Here is a 17745-nt window from a genome sequence, read left to right as displayed (position 1 = left end):
GTAACTTGTCAACACCTAAGCCCATGCAGTTTGTCTGAAATTGATGGAGTAAGTTAAGGTGGTGCAATGCCCCCCTGGGCCTTGAGCCTCCAAATAGAGGCCCATTGAGGACCACCCTGCTCTCTCCCCAAAACCATAATAATCATGGCAAAAGCTTGTGTGTTGGCCTACCTCAGTGTAACCACAAGTCTTTGCTTGGGTTCGACTGCCAGTCTGTAATTGGTGTCCTGTCGCTGGAGATCTGCACCAATCACTGACAGGATGTGGTCCATCTGCGTTGGTGTCATACGAAAATACGATCGATGGGTTGCAGCGTTAAAACGCAACTCCTCCGCCAGGTTGTAAAATATCCCTTGCTGTCGCCTGCGCTGGTTGATTGCAGTCACCCAGGTCCGTTTCCTCTTTTTAATCCTTTGGAGTAATAAGAGTCCTAGTCAAACTCACTTAACTTTACTGGTGAACACTTTAAATAAACACTTCTTTCTCCACAATACCGTTACAACCTTCTTCTCTATCCACCTGTTCACTCCACGCTATCCCATCACTCTCCCGTTTTCTTAACGTCTCCCTCTACTCCACCCACTTCCCTGTCCTTTGACCTCAGATGTAATTGACCGATCGCCAGGGCTCCGCCCCCTAGTTATTGTTGCTACGTCCGACACAATTCACGGAACTGTCAACCTAAAAGCCATGGCAAGTACAAGCGCTATAACTGTCAGTATGAGTGATGATTTTTGGAGTAATACCTCCGTGGTATCCTCCATATCAAGCCAAAAGGGACTGCAATATGCAGTGGAAGGATATATCCAAAATATTAAGATCAACAACGAAGTCGACACAACAATAATTGAAGCAAAGGCATACAGGTCTCAATAAAAAAAAAATAGAAACCCTACGACCTCTTCATTGAAATGCAACCAGCACAACCTTGTAGACTAGTCATGTTATTTCACCACTGGGTAATATCTGTATATAATATTTCAAGCTAGCTAATAACCTCCAAAGATTATTCTTATTATTTATTCCGTCTCTGGCGAGAGACTCTGGAGGTATGTAGCTAGCTAGGATGGTGACTATCCTAGCTAGCAATGTTGATGTTACCGTCAGTAAAACCTTTTGTAAATTTCAAAGCTGGCGATTGCGAACGCCAGCCGCATACATACAAAGTGTTTGTTAAAATTTCTGTTCAATGTTGTATCAGGCATAAATACAAACTACAAAAGTGTTCGTTAAAAGTTTGTTCAATGCTGGCGTTTGCTATCGATAGCTTCGACAGCTCTGCGTGCAACCATACAGGCAGTAACATTGACATTTAGACGGTCACATACATTAACATATACATTTTTTAACATGAACACTTTAGTTGGAGAGACTAGTTATGTTATTTAAGTGGTAATAATACAAGTATTCATGAACCATAACTGTTTGGGGATTTTCTCTTAACTAGATAGTTTGCCATCATACCTAGCGATAGCCAGCTGGCAGCAAGCAGCTTAATTTAAAAAAAACTTTGGAGCAGACATATGTGTATTTTGCGATATATTGAGTTGGGTGTGGGGTGACCACACTGTTTAATCCACAGCTGGCACCTTTGCGCCTGTGTTTTGGGCTTTGGGGAAGCGAAAAAAAAACGACGTATCCCTCTAATCTCTCAGGGTACCTCATGTCATACCTACAAGTCCCGTAGGCACACTGTTTAACCATGCTGCTCAGACCTCAAAGTTGTCGGACCCTCTTCTCTTAGTAGCGGTTGCTAAGGTATGATTGGACAAGGGCCGTTCTAGGGAGGAATTTCGCAATCTGTCAATTCGCTCATAATCAAACAGTACAGCAATAAAATACATTCATATTCACAAATGCATTACACCTCAAATAATAAACATTTTAAATGAATTACCTTTTAACCTTAATGCTATTTATTATATCATGAATTTATTTATTCTACCTTATACTATTTATAAACCTATTATATTTATACTATTAATGAAATTCAACAGGGTTATACAAACACCGATGCACAGGTCAGTAGCAGACCTAACTTCACCGGTGCAGAGGTGGAGGTACTGTCGCAGAATGTAGATGTGTCCAGTCTATTCCACTATAGCTATATCCACTCGATTGAGTTAAGTGCTTGTTTTCTTTATTCACTTACATGTGCAGTGTTCGTTCAATGCTTGTATTTATGTTAGAACATCACAATGCTTGTAGAATCATGACAATAAATGTGAAAATAATTGTTAATGATACGAATATTCTTGTATGTATTATTAATATAATTATTTAAATCCGAGGATGTCTGTAGAATTGATGTGAACCAATCACCAACGATTCCTCACAAATTCAGCTCTTAAGAAGCTATTTAGCGTTCTTAAATTCTGGTCTAAATTAAGAACGCATCCCAGATGAGAAAACTTTCATGGATGCCAGAATTTTCCCGGGAACGGAGTAAGTGGAGTTCAGAAGAAATGTCTTCTTAACTTGTTCTCAACCAAATTGGTTAAACAGGCACTGAGGGGCTGGTCCCATGCGCAACAAAAGCAGATTGCATTAGGCTACTGACCTTTACTCAACAGGTACAGGAAGATATTTGGAATGTATCAGACAGCGCTTCCGTTGGCATATGTAATAAACATGCAACAATATCAGTTACAAAAGAAAAGATATACATATTACTTGTTACACTGGGAATTGAATTATCTAATTAGCACATCTGCTGGTGGGGCCCCAGCGGCAGTGGCGTAACTATAGGGAGTGCAGGGTGTGCAGCTGCACTAGGGCCAGGCTATTTCAGCCAGGGTGTACAGCTGCACTAGAGCCAGGCTATTTCAAAACGCCAAGTAGTGCAAAAAAAAAAATCGCACTGCAATTGGACCCTTTAAAGTCTTAATACAAATTTACCAAATGGTCTTCACAAGCTTGGTGGTCTTATGCAACCTTTGATATAAATAATAACTTTGATCATATAACTTATTTCAGCTTCAACAAAACAGCATACAGTAATATCAACGTGAGGCTGTCCAAATTCCTGAGGTTTGCTGTCTCGCTGATACAGGACAAGCAGAAAGGAGAGTTCTTCCATGGGCAGGCCCTAAGGTGTGAGAGGCGGAGCTCAAATTCCAAAGGGATGAATTTTCTAGTACGTCACTCTGGGTTGGACTGCAGGTTCTTGAAACACATCGAAATCTCTCATGCGTCGCTATTGTTGGGTTTAGTTTATCTTTTTATGACTGAATCATTGTTTTATAACGATTTGTTCTTATTTGTTTTTGGATTATTACCCACGATTTAAAAATACGAGTACGTAGTTTTGGATCTAGAAAGAGGCGAAAGTTGTTGAAAGCTGACAAAACTTGGAACGTCATTGAGATGCTTAGCTGATAGCTAGCTAAGATAAATGACGCTAGCAAGAGGACTGCCTTGGAAAACTTTTCTGGCAACGTAGTCTCGTATTTCTCCGCAACAGGTCAATCTTCTTTGAAAATAATCGGAGTGTCCAATAAACAAACGGGCAAATTGCTTCATTTTTGATCTAAGCTATAGATGTTTCGATTATGTTAACTGAAATGTAAATTGTTAAATGGGATCACGTCACTTTACACACTGTTAATTTCCTTTAAAAGTCTTCCTCGTTTTGCTTAACGCAATGAACGAATTCAGTTTACTGTCGGATTACAGGGATTAACGTTACAAGAAGATTTCCTGGGGGCCAGGATCAAATAATTATTTGTCAAAGGTTAAATAATTTACTGCTCCACGCCAAGATGATGCCGGTGAGTTTAATACCATGATACTGTTTCCTCGACTAAATTAACTAGCTTAGCATACATTTGAATATGACATGTCACTCAGTTAATAAAATAAAGGCAGGATTTACAAATTAGAAAGCTAGCGTAAACTAGCTACACGGCGTCAGCCTGCTGACAGTAATAGGACATTGTTACAGAGAGAAGAAACCTTAGGTAACGTTGATTAAACCAATAGGTAGCTTAATGTAACATTATCTTTGCAGCATGTAGCCTATCTCAACGTCGTTGCATATTTAACTAGAGAAGTCCAACGTCTCTACCAAACTATTTTAGCTAGAAGACCGGGACGGATTCGAGTGCAATGAAAATCACGCTCGATCGAAATTAGATGATACACTTTTCTTTTGATTTTCTACTCTAAGCCAACTAATGAAACCATCTATCCTTTATGTTGCCTAATGGTAGTAATTTCTGTTCTGCGCAGTTCTATACCCAGTAATAATAAAACACCAGTGTAACCTCCTAGGCGTCCCACTTCTCTTACTGCCTTGGCAGATTGATCCAAATGGTTTTCCGATTAGAGTTTTGAACTGATGTTTTTTTTTCTGTCCACTGGTGATTCAGAATTTGTGTTTGCTGCGTTGTGTCGAGTTTATTTGCAGGGTGATGGCTTTTGAAAACATGACTGCATACCAATGTTAGTTTGCATTCTCCATACATTTTTTTTATATATCGGTCGTTGTGTTTTCATTTGAAGCATCTTCAGCATAACCATGGAAGGTAGCCTACCTAATTTAGAAAAACAAATCGCAGATTGCAAGCGATGTTGAGAAACAGTAGGCCTATCTGTTCTGTATTTCTTATGAATTATATTCATGTAGTAGGCCTTATGTTGGTATGAGTGCTTTTTTCACTTTTTGACAACTTCATGCAGTGCCTTCATATTTGCCTAAATGTCTCTCCCAGCACACATTTGCAATGGCAAGCTTGTCAGAAATTGCCTGGTTCATGTTTCCATGCTCAGTAACCACCAAGTTCTGTGTTCTGATGTCCCTGAGATGGAGGGAAACGGCACATACCCCCACAGTACTGTGGGTATAAACACTGGATAGGGGCCAGGATCTGATGAGACTGACATTCCTTGTACTGCTGCACGGTGCTCTGCATGCCTTTCCTGGAACTCCGTGCCTCAAATGCCTTTTTAGTAGTTCATTAGTAGACATTCTAAAAACTCAAGCTGATGGATTTTGCCCTGGTTTCCTGGAAATAGAGTTATGCCATACAATCATACGGTACCTATCCTCTCATTTCACAACAATGTGTACTCGAGACTTTAGCTATATGACATAGTAATGGAATCATTTCCATACATTAGAGTCAAAGTACAGTAGATATTTGTTAGCAGTTATGCAATTCATGTTTCTGTAGCCTGGTATATCTAGACCCAAATTCACTTTGGGAATAGTGTCCCCTGGGGATTGTGTACAGTTGATGTATCCTAATGGGCGTAACTTGGGGTTGATTGTGAAACATTGGACCAGCCTTTTACCTATCCGCTATGGTATTGCTATACTTCCTACTTTACACCAACAATGAAAGCTGATAAAATTGTCTTTCCTCAAATCCTGTCTGCGGTAAGGCAACAATGTCTTTGCCCTCTGAATAATATTACATTCTTCTTGCTTCGGCTTCAATTCTTTGATGTTTGTTAGCGTTGCTGCTACTAGTGTTTGTATCGCTTTGTCTGTAGCACTGCTGCCAATGCTGCCAACTTAATTTTCAACATTCATTTATTCATTTCAAGTCATTGGACTTAGCCAGCCCGACTGGTCGCTGATTGGTCCGCCCTTCAGAATGGCTACGCTATTCCTTTTCCGAAGAGGGTTTCCAGACACTAATGCCAGTGTGAACTGAGCTGGGTGCAGTAGGCAAGAGGAGCGCATTTCACACACATGCACATTTCGGTTGTCCTAGATCAGGGGTCTCAAACTCAAATTACCCGGGGGCCGATGAGCGGCCAGTCTGGTCATTGGGGGGCCAGATTTTTACGGTAAATGTTGGGGTGGCTCATTTAAATCAATGGAACGTTTACATTTTCTTCTAATCAATGGAACTTTAAGGGCCAGAGTTTGAGATCCCTGTCCTAGTTGGATAATATTTCTCAAATCTAGACTGTAGGTAGATTGTAGCAAATACAGTAAGAATTGATCATGAATGCATTGTAGGGCAAACATTTTGAACCACGATTAATCACAAGTGTCCAGAGTGAATCGCATATGAATTGTAAATGAATTACACATTATTTGCCATTATAACACGGGTAGATGGAATTATAACACGGGTAGATGGAATCAACCATTCTGAGAGTGAGTTCCGGGGTGTGCTATATTCAACGGTATAGTAACTGTACGACCTGTTTTCATCTACCTGAACATTCCAAATCAGTGCGCACTCAAAAGAAAATATCTAACCAAGATGGCGGCGTGTTGTGGCTAATGTAGTGGGGAATGTTTCATGTGAATTAAGCTATCTACACGACTTTTTATATGTCTAAATTGACTTGGTTAGTTGTTTCTGTGCTACATGAAATGTTGCAGAGTATTGTAAGTCTTTACTGAAAGTCTCGAATATAATTTGTAGGTGACTGCAAACGCTTAGACCAAAAACCCATTGAAACACACGTAGCTTTTGTGCTAGGCTTACAGACGTGAAGTTCCCAATGCTATTTGTCTGTTGCATAGCAACAGCCACACAAAGGGGGACTATTTTCTCTTGGCTACTGAAATGCGATACACAATGTTTGGTGACTAGAACTTTTTTGTGCTGAAAGGCAGCTTACTGTTTATAATTTAATTTTACTTAATATTTATAAAGTCGCTGGCAACCGTGTTATAAAAGCAATAAGGTACTCGAGTCAGTACGGTATCGTCAATAATGTACTTGTTCGAGGTAGGGATGCAAGATTTAGATTAATTGTCGATTAAGAGGTTGCTCGATCAAAATGTATTAATCACTATTAATCGTTAGAGGGCGCTAGCGCGAGAGACCGGTTGAAAACAAATGTTCTCTGTGTAATGCGGTATTGAAATACAATAGTTCCACTAGCTCACTCAGTTATCATTTGAACATTGTGCATGCTGCTGTCCTGCATGACACCACCAGTTCACCTGGTCAACCTAAAATCACAGCTACACTGTATTATACCTTCTCTCGCTTACTGCCGCGAGTTATGGCTTATAGTCTTAAAACTCAGGTTAGCTAATAGCTCGTTAGCGGGCTAGCTCACTGAGACGTCATAGAGTTAGCTACCTAGCTCGTTAGCGGGCTAGCTCACCTTGCTATGAATGTGAATATCTCTGTCTACTTCCGCGCTAACGTGTGCCAGCGAGTTTGGCTCATGAGAGTTAGTAAGTAAGTAAGTAAGAGTTGAGTTGGCTATTTAGCTTGATAGGCTTGTCATTAAGAATGTAACTACTCTATCCCTCACTACCGTGAGCGCGAGTTAAACTTCAGAGAGTTGTGTTGGCTATTTAGCTTGTAATAGCCTAGATGCAGTTTCTTCATAATCTATAGGCTCAATAATATTCTGTTTGGCTCTATTTAATTTCTTCTATTCTTTTTTTGTTTTATGTCTGTTTCAAATGCAAGAACTGAGCCAGTCCATAATTTATTTCTTTTTTTTTAAATTAATGAATGGATTTTGTTATACCATAAAAAAAACTTTTCTGCTTTCTTTTCCTAATGCATAATTACTTGAGGAATGTATAATAGAATAGAATAGAATTATCGTAATGTAATGTAATATAATAATAATAGGGCCTATTTTTAAAGGCCCTATTGAAGCACTGAAACTCAGGTGAAAACGCCGCTTATCAATTAATCGAAAGTCGATCGATAAGATTATCAACTAATGATTAATTAATTAATCGATAATTTGCATCCCTAGTTCGAGGGTTTGCCTTACCGTACTGCCTCTCAAACCTTATTGCTTAAGTGTAAAATTCATCATAATGCAAATCAGTGTTACTCTTATTGACATTGGGTTGGACAACATATCATTTAGGCAACACAAATCAATACAAAAATGGTTAGAAACACTTACAGGTAGGCTACAGTCTTTAGCTTTTTTGAAAATACTCAAATATGTGCAATATGTAGGCTACTATAATATACAAAAAAGGCTAAAACTCCTATAATAGCAACACAGTCCATAGGCTATAGCATTGTTTGATGTACTGCGCTGACTCGCAGATATATAAATAGAAACTTAATACTAATTTTGAGTCACATTTTGTTGTGCATTACCAAAGGAAAGGCTCCAATGAATGATACTGAATTATTTGATTCAATGTCTGTGTGGCTTAGAGCTAGTTGGCACTAATTGCATATTATACCCATGTGATGACTTTCTATTCAGTTAAATGATTATTTAATTGAGTGATTCAGACTCCCCATATTTGGACAATATTCCCTTTGTAAAATTAAAAGGGGTTTCAGAAAATTGACAAAATAACGCCCGTAGTTGGTAAATACTAGTAGAAAATACCCCACATTAAATTCTGCTCAATAGAATGCATGTGTATCAGAGGAGGTTCTTCCATTGAGGAAACGGAGGAAGAACCTCCCCAAACTTTTTGAGAAAAGTATTTTTGTAATTGAACTGACTAAACTCCTTTAAAAATGCAGTTTGATAACAGTATTTAATACTATGCATATTCAAATTTGTTTCCCTGAGTTAAAATAACATGAGCACCCCCTATCGTAACAAGAAATTACTGCACGGAGGACGTCCTCCCTTTGGCTCCCATTGAGATCAATGTAATCTGTCTCTGATACTGGCGGTTCTTGGGGCTCATTCACTTACATTGGCCAGGGGAGGAAAGACCTCCCTAGCGTCTGAGTCTGCGCCAACATCGCTTAACCAATAAACAACGGATTTGGCGTTGGAGGGAGGGGATTAGACATTAATACAATTCTCTGCAGAAGGATATAGATAACACGTCACCCTTAAAGATTGTTGTAGAAAGATGGCAAATTAAAGAGGATGTGCAATGGAAAACGAAGATATTGTTCATGTTTTATTGAACAAACCGTTTCATTCATTGAGCTACAGAGAGAAGGTTAGTATCAAAACAACAGGGAAACCTGTTCCAAAAATTCAAGTCACTAAACCCAATGGTAAAACCGCTGCCGTTAATGCTAACTGGTATGCAAAATACTTATAGCTCACTGGTACCATAAAAAAACAATCGAATAGGCTACTGTTTTGTTTTTAAATCGTTCATACGCCTATTGTTAGTCTGACTGTTCACTTTCAGCTGACATTCTGAATGGAAATTGTTAATGAATGTTTCAGAATGCGATATGTTTCGTATCTAATTAGCCAACACATTGACCAACATTCTGAAACATCCATTAACATCCACATTTGAAACAATGTTAGGCTAACAGCCCATGTTAATAGTTCAGAAATAATGTTCTCTTGCTTGTTGCCTTTGTAACTTGTTGTTTAATATTGTGGAAAGGATGTTAGTGAATGATTCAGAGTATTTTAAATGGCATCACTTTTGGTCTTGTGTCTTATTTTTTCTTAAAACAATTGCAGCTGAAAATAAATAAGTCAAATAATAACCAATAGCTTTAGTTATTGAGGGGGAAAATAGGCCAAATGGTAGGCCCAACATTTAGAATGTAGTTTTTCAAATCAAGAGTAGGCCTGATTTGACTAATTGGCTTTGCATCCTTTCCTTCTGGCCTTGTCTTGTCCAAAGACATGCTGCCACCAGCTTTTTAAGTACAATGGTGCCGCACTGGTGGCTTTGTATCAATTGTATCCCTGCCTGCTATTTTGTAGTACTGTAGTCCACAAAAACACCCTGAAACAACTTGTATCTCACATACTTATGCTACCAACGGAATAAGCAGGCCAATGGCAACCAGGCGCACAGTCCTTCCTCCCTCACTTTAAAAACCACCAGCCGCCACTGATGTGTATGTAATATCCACAATGACACACTATATCTCTAAAATATCTGTTGCTATACACTAACCAAATGTGTCACCAATTGTGTTAATTGTTAATAGAAGCTAACTATAGCTAGCTTTACTGATTGTGGTGACCATGGACATCACTTAAGAGTCCCACGTGCTGAATGAGTAATGGTTCAGAAATGAAGCATTATGCAACAAAATGCAATATTAAATATCAGATCATAATAATAATAATAATAGTTCTGATTCTGGTAACAATACAAAATGTTTTTGCTTCATTGTTTTGTAAGGTGCTTTAGACAAAAGCGTCTGCTACGTACTGTAGGCTAACTATAAGGATACCTCATTGCTTTCAGAATGATTGTATGTAAGTTTCAATTCATTTATAATATTAAACTAAGACAGAATCAGCAACAAACAGTTGCAGTACTTCAAAACTTGAAATAATGATGAGCAAGTGGTTTGGAATGAGGACCGGAAAGAGCGCATTTTTTTCTGGTTGGTGAAAATTGGTGATAAATGTGTAGTCCTGGAACATGTTTAAGTTCAAGTAGTTTGTGGTAGCTGTATTCCGTCTATAAAGGCTTTCTGTGAAATGAATACATTCCTCCAGGTTTCCCAGTAAGAGCAGTCATATTAGTTAGGTTATTCTCTTTGCCAGGTTTCCCCAAAGAGCAGTCATAATAGTTAGGTTATTCTCTTTGCCAGGTTTGCCCAAAGAGCAGTCATAATAGTTAGGTTATTCTCTTTGCCAGGTTTGCCAATAAGAGCAGTTGTAATAGTTAGGTAATTTATTCTCTTTGCCAGGTTTGCCAATAAGAGCAGTTAGGCCTAATAGTTAGGTTATTCTCTTTGCCAGGTTTCCCCCAATAAGAGCAGTCATAATAGTTAGGTAATTCTCTTTGCCAGGTTTGCCAATAAGTGCAGTTTTAATAGTTAGGTTATTCTCTTTGCCAGGTTTCCCAATAAGTGCAGTCGTAATAGTTAGGTTATTTTCTTTGCCAGGTTTCCCAATGAGTGCAGTCATAATAGACCGTTTATTCTTGCATCAGATTGGTTATTTCACAGTCACACCCTTTCAAATCTATTTGTGGGTCTGAATGATGAATTGTTGGTTGTTTTGTTTTGAATATGAGGCCAATACAAAACATGGGGCTAACTTATCTTTGCCTGGTTCATTTCGTACACATCTGAAATGTTCTCATGTTTTAATTGTATTGATAGTGTTATTGGTCCTCTAAACGTTACTGGTAAGCATCAACTCAAATTTGTGAGATTAAAACGTACTATTATACATCACCCGATAAAAATGCACAGTTAATGTATGGAGTTATTATTTGAATGTAGTGCTTATTAGAGTAACGTTAGGCCCTACACATTCTGGTAAAGCAGAGGTGTGTCGTTTAGCCACACAGAAAATTGCACTGGAACATTACTTGAAGTTTGAGCTTCAACAAAAACCCTGACTTCAATAAGGGCATCATTGAATCTATTTGTTGACAATAAGGTGGTGATCCTATCAGAGACTTTGACTGAACAAGGTTTCAAATGTTTTTAAATGCATGAGATGCATGAAGAGGCAGTGTGTCAACTTTGGCTTGCCCAATATACAAAAGTGGCAGCAGTCATGTTATCATAAACACATCATCAATTTTGGGCTAACCCTTGAAGAGGTCATTCTGGTTGCCTAGGCATATGTGTGTTATCTCAGTTATGTCATTACACAGGGCTGCACATGGTTGAGCTGTCAACATCTCAGTCACCCTCACTGAGTGGCAGCACTTGCACCTAGATAATTATTTGGAATCATTCGATTTTTAGTGTAGATACACTGATGGTATAGCCAATTGAGATGTGTTTTACCTCTCCCCACAGATGTTTTTGACTGTGTACCTCAGCAACAATGACCAACATTTCACAGAAGTACCCATCACTCCTGACACTGTGTGCCGTGATGTGGTGGAGCTCTGCAAAGAGCCTGGAGAGATGGACTGTCACCTTGCAGAGATGTGGCGTGGATCAGGTACATTTGGGTCATTGGGAATTGCATGACACTCAGGATTTCCAGACAGTCCGTTTTAAGATCTGTATTGCTCTATATTTGAACATGTGTCTTGTCTTGGTTTTACACGTGTCTTGTTATGTTTGCCACCGGAAACTGAGTTTAAAAGAGTCTTTGTTCTTGCCCTGATGACTACATATCAAAAGAATGTTTGATGCATATTTGACCGTGTGGGGTTGTTGAAGTCGTTTGACAGGATGGTACTGTATTCTGTCCCTCAGAAGTTGTTTTTTTTCTTTGCATTTGAAAGTGTCCACCAACATTGAAACACATTTGTTTAAAGTTTTAAGCTGGGCAAAAGGATATCGCATTTTACCTATGAATTAATGTTAGGGAATAGGTCATCGCTGTTGAGCATGGTTTCAGATACTAATGTTGATGTGGTTTTAACTTTGGGTCTGTTGTTGTTTCTGTTGTAAACTTGATTGTGTGGTTGTATTCAATTTGAAGGGTTTGTGTGTTTGTAGTGAAGTTTGATGGTGGTTGTGTGAATTTAAAGGAGGATAAGACTGACTGAAGTGTTGCACTGTGACTGTGATGACTAGACTGCCAGTGGGTGATTGGGAGAGGATAAGACTGACTGAAGTGTTGAATGATTCTACTGTGACTGTTAGGGCCAATAGTTTTCCGTTTAAATTTTTTTTTTTGTTCACCCTGAGGTAAGATTGATGGCTTAAAATGAGTGAATAATACGTGCCCTTCTTAGATTGTTGTTTGCCAGCCATCGACTGAACAGAAGACTTAACATTTTTAGTTTTCCGCGTCAAAAAAAGCAAATTCCTTGTCAGTTTGGGTGATTCCGTGTTTTCCGCGTCAAAAAAAAAAAAAACAGCCGTAAAATGCCTTTCTGCACGTTAACTGTATGAAATACTCTCTGTTGATAGTAATGTTGCCTAGCAACGCTGTCTATGTGGGTGCAGCTCTCAGTGACTGGTTCAGTTTGTCGCTAATTTAGTGGCCAAGTAGTTGACCGTACTGTGCCTTATACATTTCCAATGCTTAAATCATCATTGTTCGACCTGTATGTGAGGCATTATGTGCATACCTAATGAAAGTAAGGGTTTTCATGAAGTTGCTACTGTGATAAATCGTGTATTAAATACCACATTTTGGGCTACCTGCTAGTGCTATTAGTAGTGGTTAGCATGCTAAGCGGAGATTTAGCTAGGCTATGTTCTGTTCTTATGTTGATACGCTTTAATAAAGATGGGTTCAATCCTATTAAGATTTCGACTGGATGAGATATGAATGAGATCCATGTTGCCTAGTGTAATGTCCACTATTATATGTATCTAGTCATATTAGTTGTGTAATTGTTATTGTGTGGCAATAACTCATGTTAATGTAATTCAGTGCAGTGCTAATTAGTCCCCATAAAGAAGACTGCTTTGGTAACTCAGTGAATAATACGTGCCCTTCTTAGATTGTTGTTTGCCAGCCATCAACAGAACAGAAGACTTAACATTTTTTGTTTTGAATGCGATTGGGAAGATGAGCAAATGAACGTGACAACCGTTGAAAAGGGGGGTGTGGCCGGAGCAGAGTTCAGCGCAGACGTGACATTTTCTGTCTGCTTTTGTTCTTCAATTAATGCTTGTTCATTGTTGCAATCGTTGTTGTGTTTATATGAAAGAAATTCAGTCCGACAGGGTAAAATACAGGGGGTTTTGGGCGATTTTGATGCACAAAATTATGATTCCGTTTGAAAAGTTGCAATTCCGTTTTCAATGGTCCATTCCGTTTCAGATGGTCGATTCCGCGTATTCCGTCCGTTTTCCGTTTTCGCGGAAAACTATTGGCCCTACAACCGTTGAAAAGGGGTGCGTGGCCGGAGCAGAGTTCAGCGCAGACGTGAAATTTCCTGACTGCTTTTGTTCTTCAATTTATGTTCGATCATCGTTGCGATCGTTGTTACAGGGTAAAATACAGGGGGTTTTGGGTGATTTTCATGCACAAAATTATGTTTCCTTTTGAAATGTTGCAATTCCGTTTCAAATGGTCCATTCCGTTTCAAATGGTCCATTCCGCGAATTCTGTCCGTTTTCCGTTATTGCGGAAAACCATTGGCCCTAGACTGTGATGACTAGAGCGTCCAGTGGGTGATGGGGAGAGGATAAGACTGACATGTTGAATGATTCCACTGTGACTGTGATGACTAGAGCGTCCAGTGGGTGATGGGGAGAGGATAAGACTGACATGTTGAATGATTCCACTGTGACTGTGATGACTAGAGCGTCCAATGGGTGATGGGGAGAGGATAAGACTGACATGTTGAATGATTCCACTGTGACTGTGATGACTAGAGCGTCCAGTGGGTGATGGGGAGAGGATAAGACTGACATGTTGAATGATTCCACTGTGACTGTGATGACTAGAGCGTCCAGTGGGTGATGGAGAGAGGATAAGACTGACATGTTGAATGATTCCACTGTGACTGTGATGACTAGAGCGTCCAGTGGGTGATGGGGAGAGGATAAGACTGACATGTTGAATGATTCCACTGTGACTGTGATGACTAGAGCGTCCAGTGGGTGATGGGGAGAGGATAAGACTGACATGTTGAATGATTCCACTGTGACTGTGATGACTAGAGCGTCCAGTGGGTGATGGGGAGAGGATAAGACTGACATGTTGAATGATTCCTCTGTGACTGTGATGACTAGAGCGTCCAGTGGGTGATGGGGAGAGGATAAGACTGACATGTTGAATGATTCCACTGTGACTGTGATGACTAGAGCGTCCAGTGGGTGATGGGGAGAGGATAAGACTGACATGTTGAATGATTCCACTGTGACTGTGATGACTAGAGCGTCCAGTGGGTGATGGGGAGAGGATGCTGGAGCTTCTGCAGCGTTGGGGGCACCAGAGAGCGGAGGTGCGCTTCCTCCTGCGCCATGACCGAGCACCGAGTCACGAGTCAGGTCAGTGCTGCATGGGTTTCTGTGGGACGGACACTCCTTATTTTCTAGGCCTTTCCCACAAGGTGACGGTGAGGTTGGGTATTTAGGAAGGTAGTTAGTGCCTTAAATGGGATGGTGTTCAAAAGCACAAAACTGTGTCACTGTTATCCAGACACCATCCTCCTGTTGCCTAACTGTTAAGTTCTGATTTAGACTGCTCCCTGCCCCCAGTCTCAAAGAAATGTTAGTTGCGTGTGTATTTTGACTCCTCGTCAGTATGCGGATGACCAATAACAAAGCATTAGCAACCTGTAGCATATACAGTGCCACTTGAAAGTATGTGAACCCTTTGAGCACTTAAGAGTTTTCTGTTGTTTTACCATGATTTTTCATTTTTTTCAGAACCAATTTTCCATAGATGAAATGTCAGGTTTATGTTTATCATTTGCATGTACTTGTTTAGAGGGAATTGTTTGAGTAGCCAAAAAAACTACATGAAACATGGAATTAGTGTATTTTCAAAAGTAAGTGAACCCCCAGCTGCTTTGGTAAAGTCAAGCAGGTAACTGATTCGGTGAAACATATTTGGGTGCTCAATTAGTCAATTAAGCAAACCAATCAACTGAGGTATCCTTAGGAAAAGGGTTGGGCAACACAGATTAAAAGAGAGAGGAAACCAACCAAACTACTGTAGTGCCAAGGTGTACCCACACAGATCAACATTGCCGAGAGAAAAGGAGATATCCGAGAACATCAGGAAGAAGGTACTGACAGCCCATCAGTCTTGGGAAAGCTAGAAAGACCATCTCCAAAAGATTCCAGCTCCATCCATCCATCCAAGACAAATAATTTAGAAATGGAGGGCATTCAACATGACCGCATCTCTGCCTAGAAGTGGACGCCCATCAAGACCATCACCAAGAAGTACCAGAAGAAGAATAAATCAGGTAAAAGTCAACCCACACATCACCTCTAAAGAGTTTCAGACCTCCCTGGCAGCATCTGGGGTAAATTTACATGGGTCTACAATCAGACGAAAATTGTTGGTTTTGATCGTGATCAAATAATTCTATCTCAGACTCATCTGTCCAAAGAAGGGACTTCCAGACGGCCTTTGGTTTATCCAAGTGCTCTCTGGCAAAGTTGAAACGGGCAGTTTTGTTCTTTCTTGAGAGCAGAGGCTTCCTTCTAGCAACCCGGTCATGAATGTCATGTCTATTCAATTTTCGTCGGATTGTAGACCCATGTACATTTACCCCATGCTGCCATAGAGGTCCGCAACTCTTTAGAGGTGATCTGTGGGTTTGCTTTCACCTGATTTATTAATCCTCTGGTGCTTTTTGGTGATAGTCTTGATGGGCGTCCACTTCTAGGCAGAGTTGTGGTCATGTTGAATGCCCTCCATTTGTACATTATTTGTCTTACAGTGGATGGATGGACCTGGAACCTTCTGGAGATGGTCTTATAGCTTTCCCGAGACTGATGGGCTGTCAGTACCTTCTTCCTGATGTCCTCGGATATCTCCTTTCCTCTTGGTATTGTTGATCTGTGTAGGTACACCTTGGCACTACAGTAGTTTGGTTGGTTTCCTCTCTATTAATCTGTGTTGCCCAAACCTTTTCCTAAGGATGTCTCATTTGATTGGTTTGCTTAATTGACTAATTAAGCACCCAAATGTGTTTCACCGAATCTGTTACCTACTTGACTTTACCAATGCAGCTGGGGGTTCACTTACTTTTGAAAATACACTAATTCCATGTTTCATGTAGTTTTTTGGCTACTCAAACAATTCCCTCTAAACAAGTACATGCAAATGATAAACATAAACCTGACATTTCATCTATGGAAAATTGGTGATGAAAAAAATGAAAAATCATGGTAAAACAACAGAAAACTCTTAAGTGCTCAAGGGGTTCACATACTTTCAAGTGGAACTGTAGGTTGTTGCATAATCACCATAGCTGGACAAACTTTAGAATATTTATTATATCATGCATATATATATATATTTTTTTTTCTCCCACCACCACCCCCCCCCCCTCTAAGGAGGACTTCTTTATTTACTTCTTTATGTAGTCTTTTCTTTTCCTTTCACTCTTAAGGACAGTACACCAGAATGAATACAACTTAAGAAGGGCAAAACAGATAAGAAAAGAAAAGGGTAATACTGTATATCACATTATTAAACATAAAATAATATAATAATACATTAAATTATATATATAAATAAAGAAGAAAATATATACAAATAAATAAAATAAATAAAGGCCTCCATAGATCCCCTCCCAAAACCCTCCCTCAACCACCCCAAGAGAAGGAAAAGTACCTATTTACTTCTAACGTTTGTTTTGGTTAAATATTTATTCATTCCATCCTTCTAATTCTTTTAACCTACCCCATCTGTCTGCATACTTTAACTCATTGGTTTCATGTGCCATTAAACATTCAATTTTACAGTATAGTTTGACCTGGTTTTTAAATCTCACTAAACAGTTTATGTTATTGATATTTTACTTAATAATGAAGGATTTTCCAAGGAGAGTTATTATGTTTTGCAGTGAATCAGCTGTTTCTGACAGACTGCCAAACAATACAGAAAACAAATCACATTTCCAGGTGATTCCGCCAGCCCTTAGCCATTTCCCAACTTTTAACCACAGATGAGCAGTTTTGACGCAGTACCAGAATAGATGTTCTGTTGTCTCCTCTTCCTCTTGACAGAGGCGACATTTTGGTGTAGCTTCTTTTCCCCATATATATAACATTCTATTTGTTTCTATAAATTTAAATATCATTTTGTATTGAAAATATCTCAGTTTAACATCGATTGTTGTTTTATAAATGTTTAGAAATACTTGTTTCCATGGTATGGGAACATCAATAATGTTTTCCCAGCTCGTGAGAATTTTGTATGGTATTTCCACCAACTTTTTTGTTTTCAAATAAAAATTATACATGTCTTTGTTAAGTTTCACTCTTGTGAGCCATTTAGGCATTCTCATGTGAGGTCTACACACTAAATATGATCCGGCTGCCGTCTGCATGC

At 39.4% G+C, this 17745-nt stretch overlaps 1 protein-coding gene across 1 annotated transcript in view; it reads left to right on the top strand.

Moving 5' to 3' along the window:
• Positions 1–3176: 3176 nt before the first annotated feature.
• The window catches only part of tp53bp2a (tumor protein p53 binding protein, 2a), a 48812-nt gene continuing 34243 nt past the window's right edge, over positions 3177–17745 (top strand). The window contains exons 1-4 of the mRNA XM_080848468.1: positions 3177–3463; positions 3676–3770; positions 11613–11760; positions 14607–14720. Of these exons, the coding sequence (XP_080704594.1) occupies positions 3762–3770; positions 11613–11760; positions 14607–14720 (271 nt within the window). The 5' untranslated portion in view covers positions 3177–3463; positions 3676–3761. The remainder of the gene's footprint in view (positions 3464–3675; positions 3771–11612; positions 11761–14606; positions 14721–17745) is intronic.

The sequence above is a fragment of the Sprattus sprattus genome (assembly GCF_963457725.1).
Source record: "Sprattus sprattus genome assembly, chromosome: 12".
In the NCBI taxonomy this organism is placed as follows: Eukaryota; Metazoa; Chordata; class Actinopteri; order Clupeiformes; family Clupeidae; genus Sprattus; species Sprattus sprattus.
This window is presented reverse-complemented; position numbering and strand designations above follow the sequence as displayed.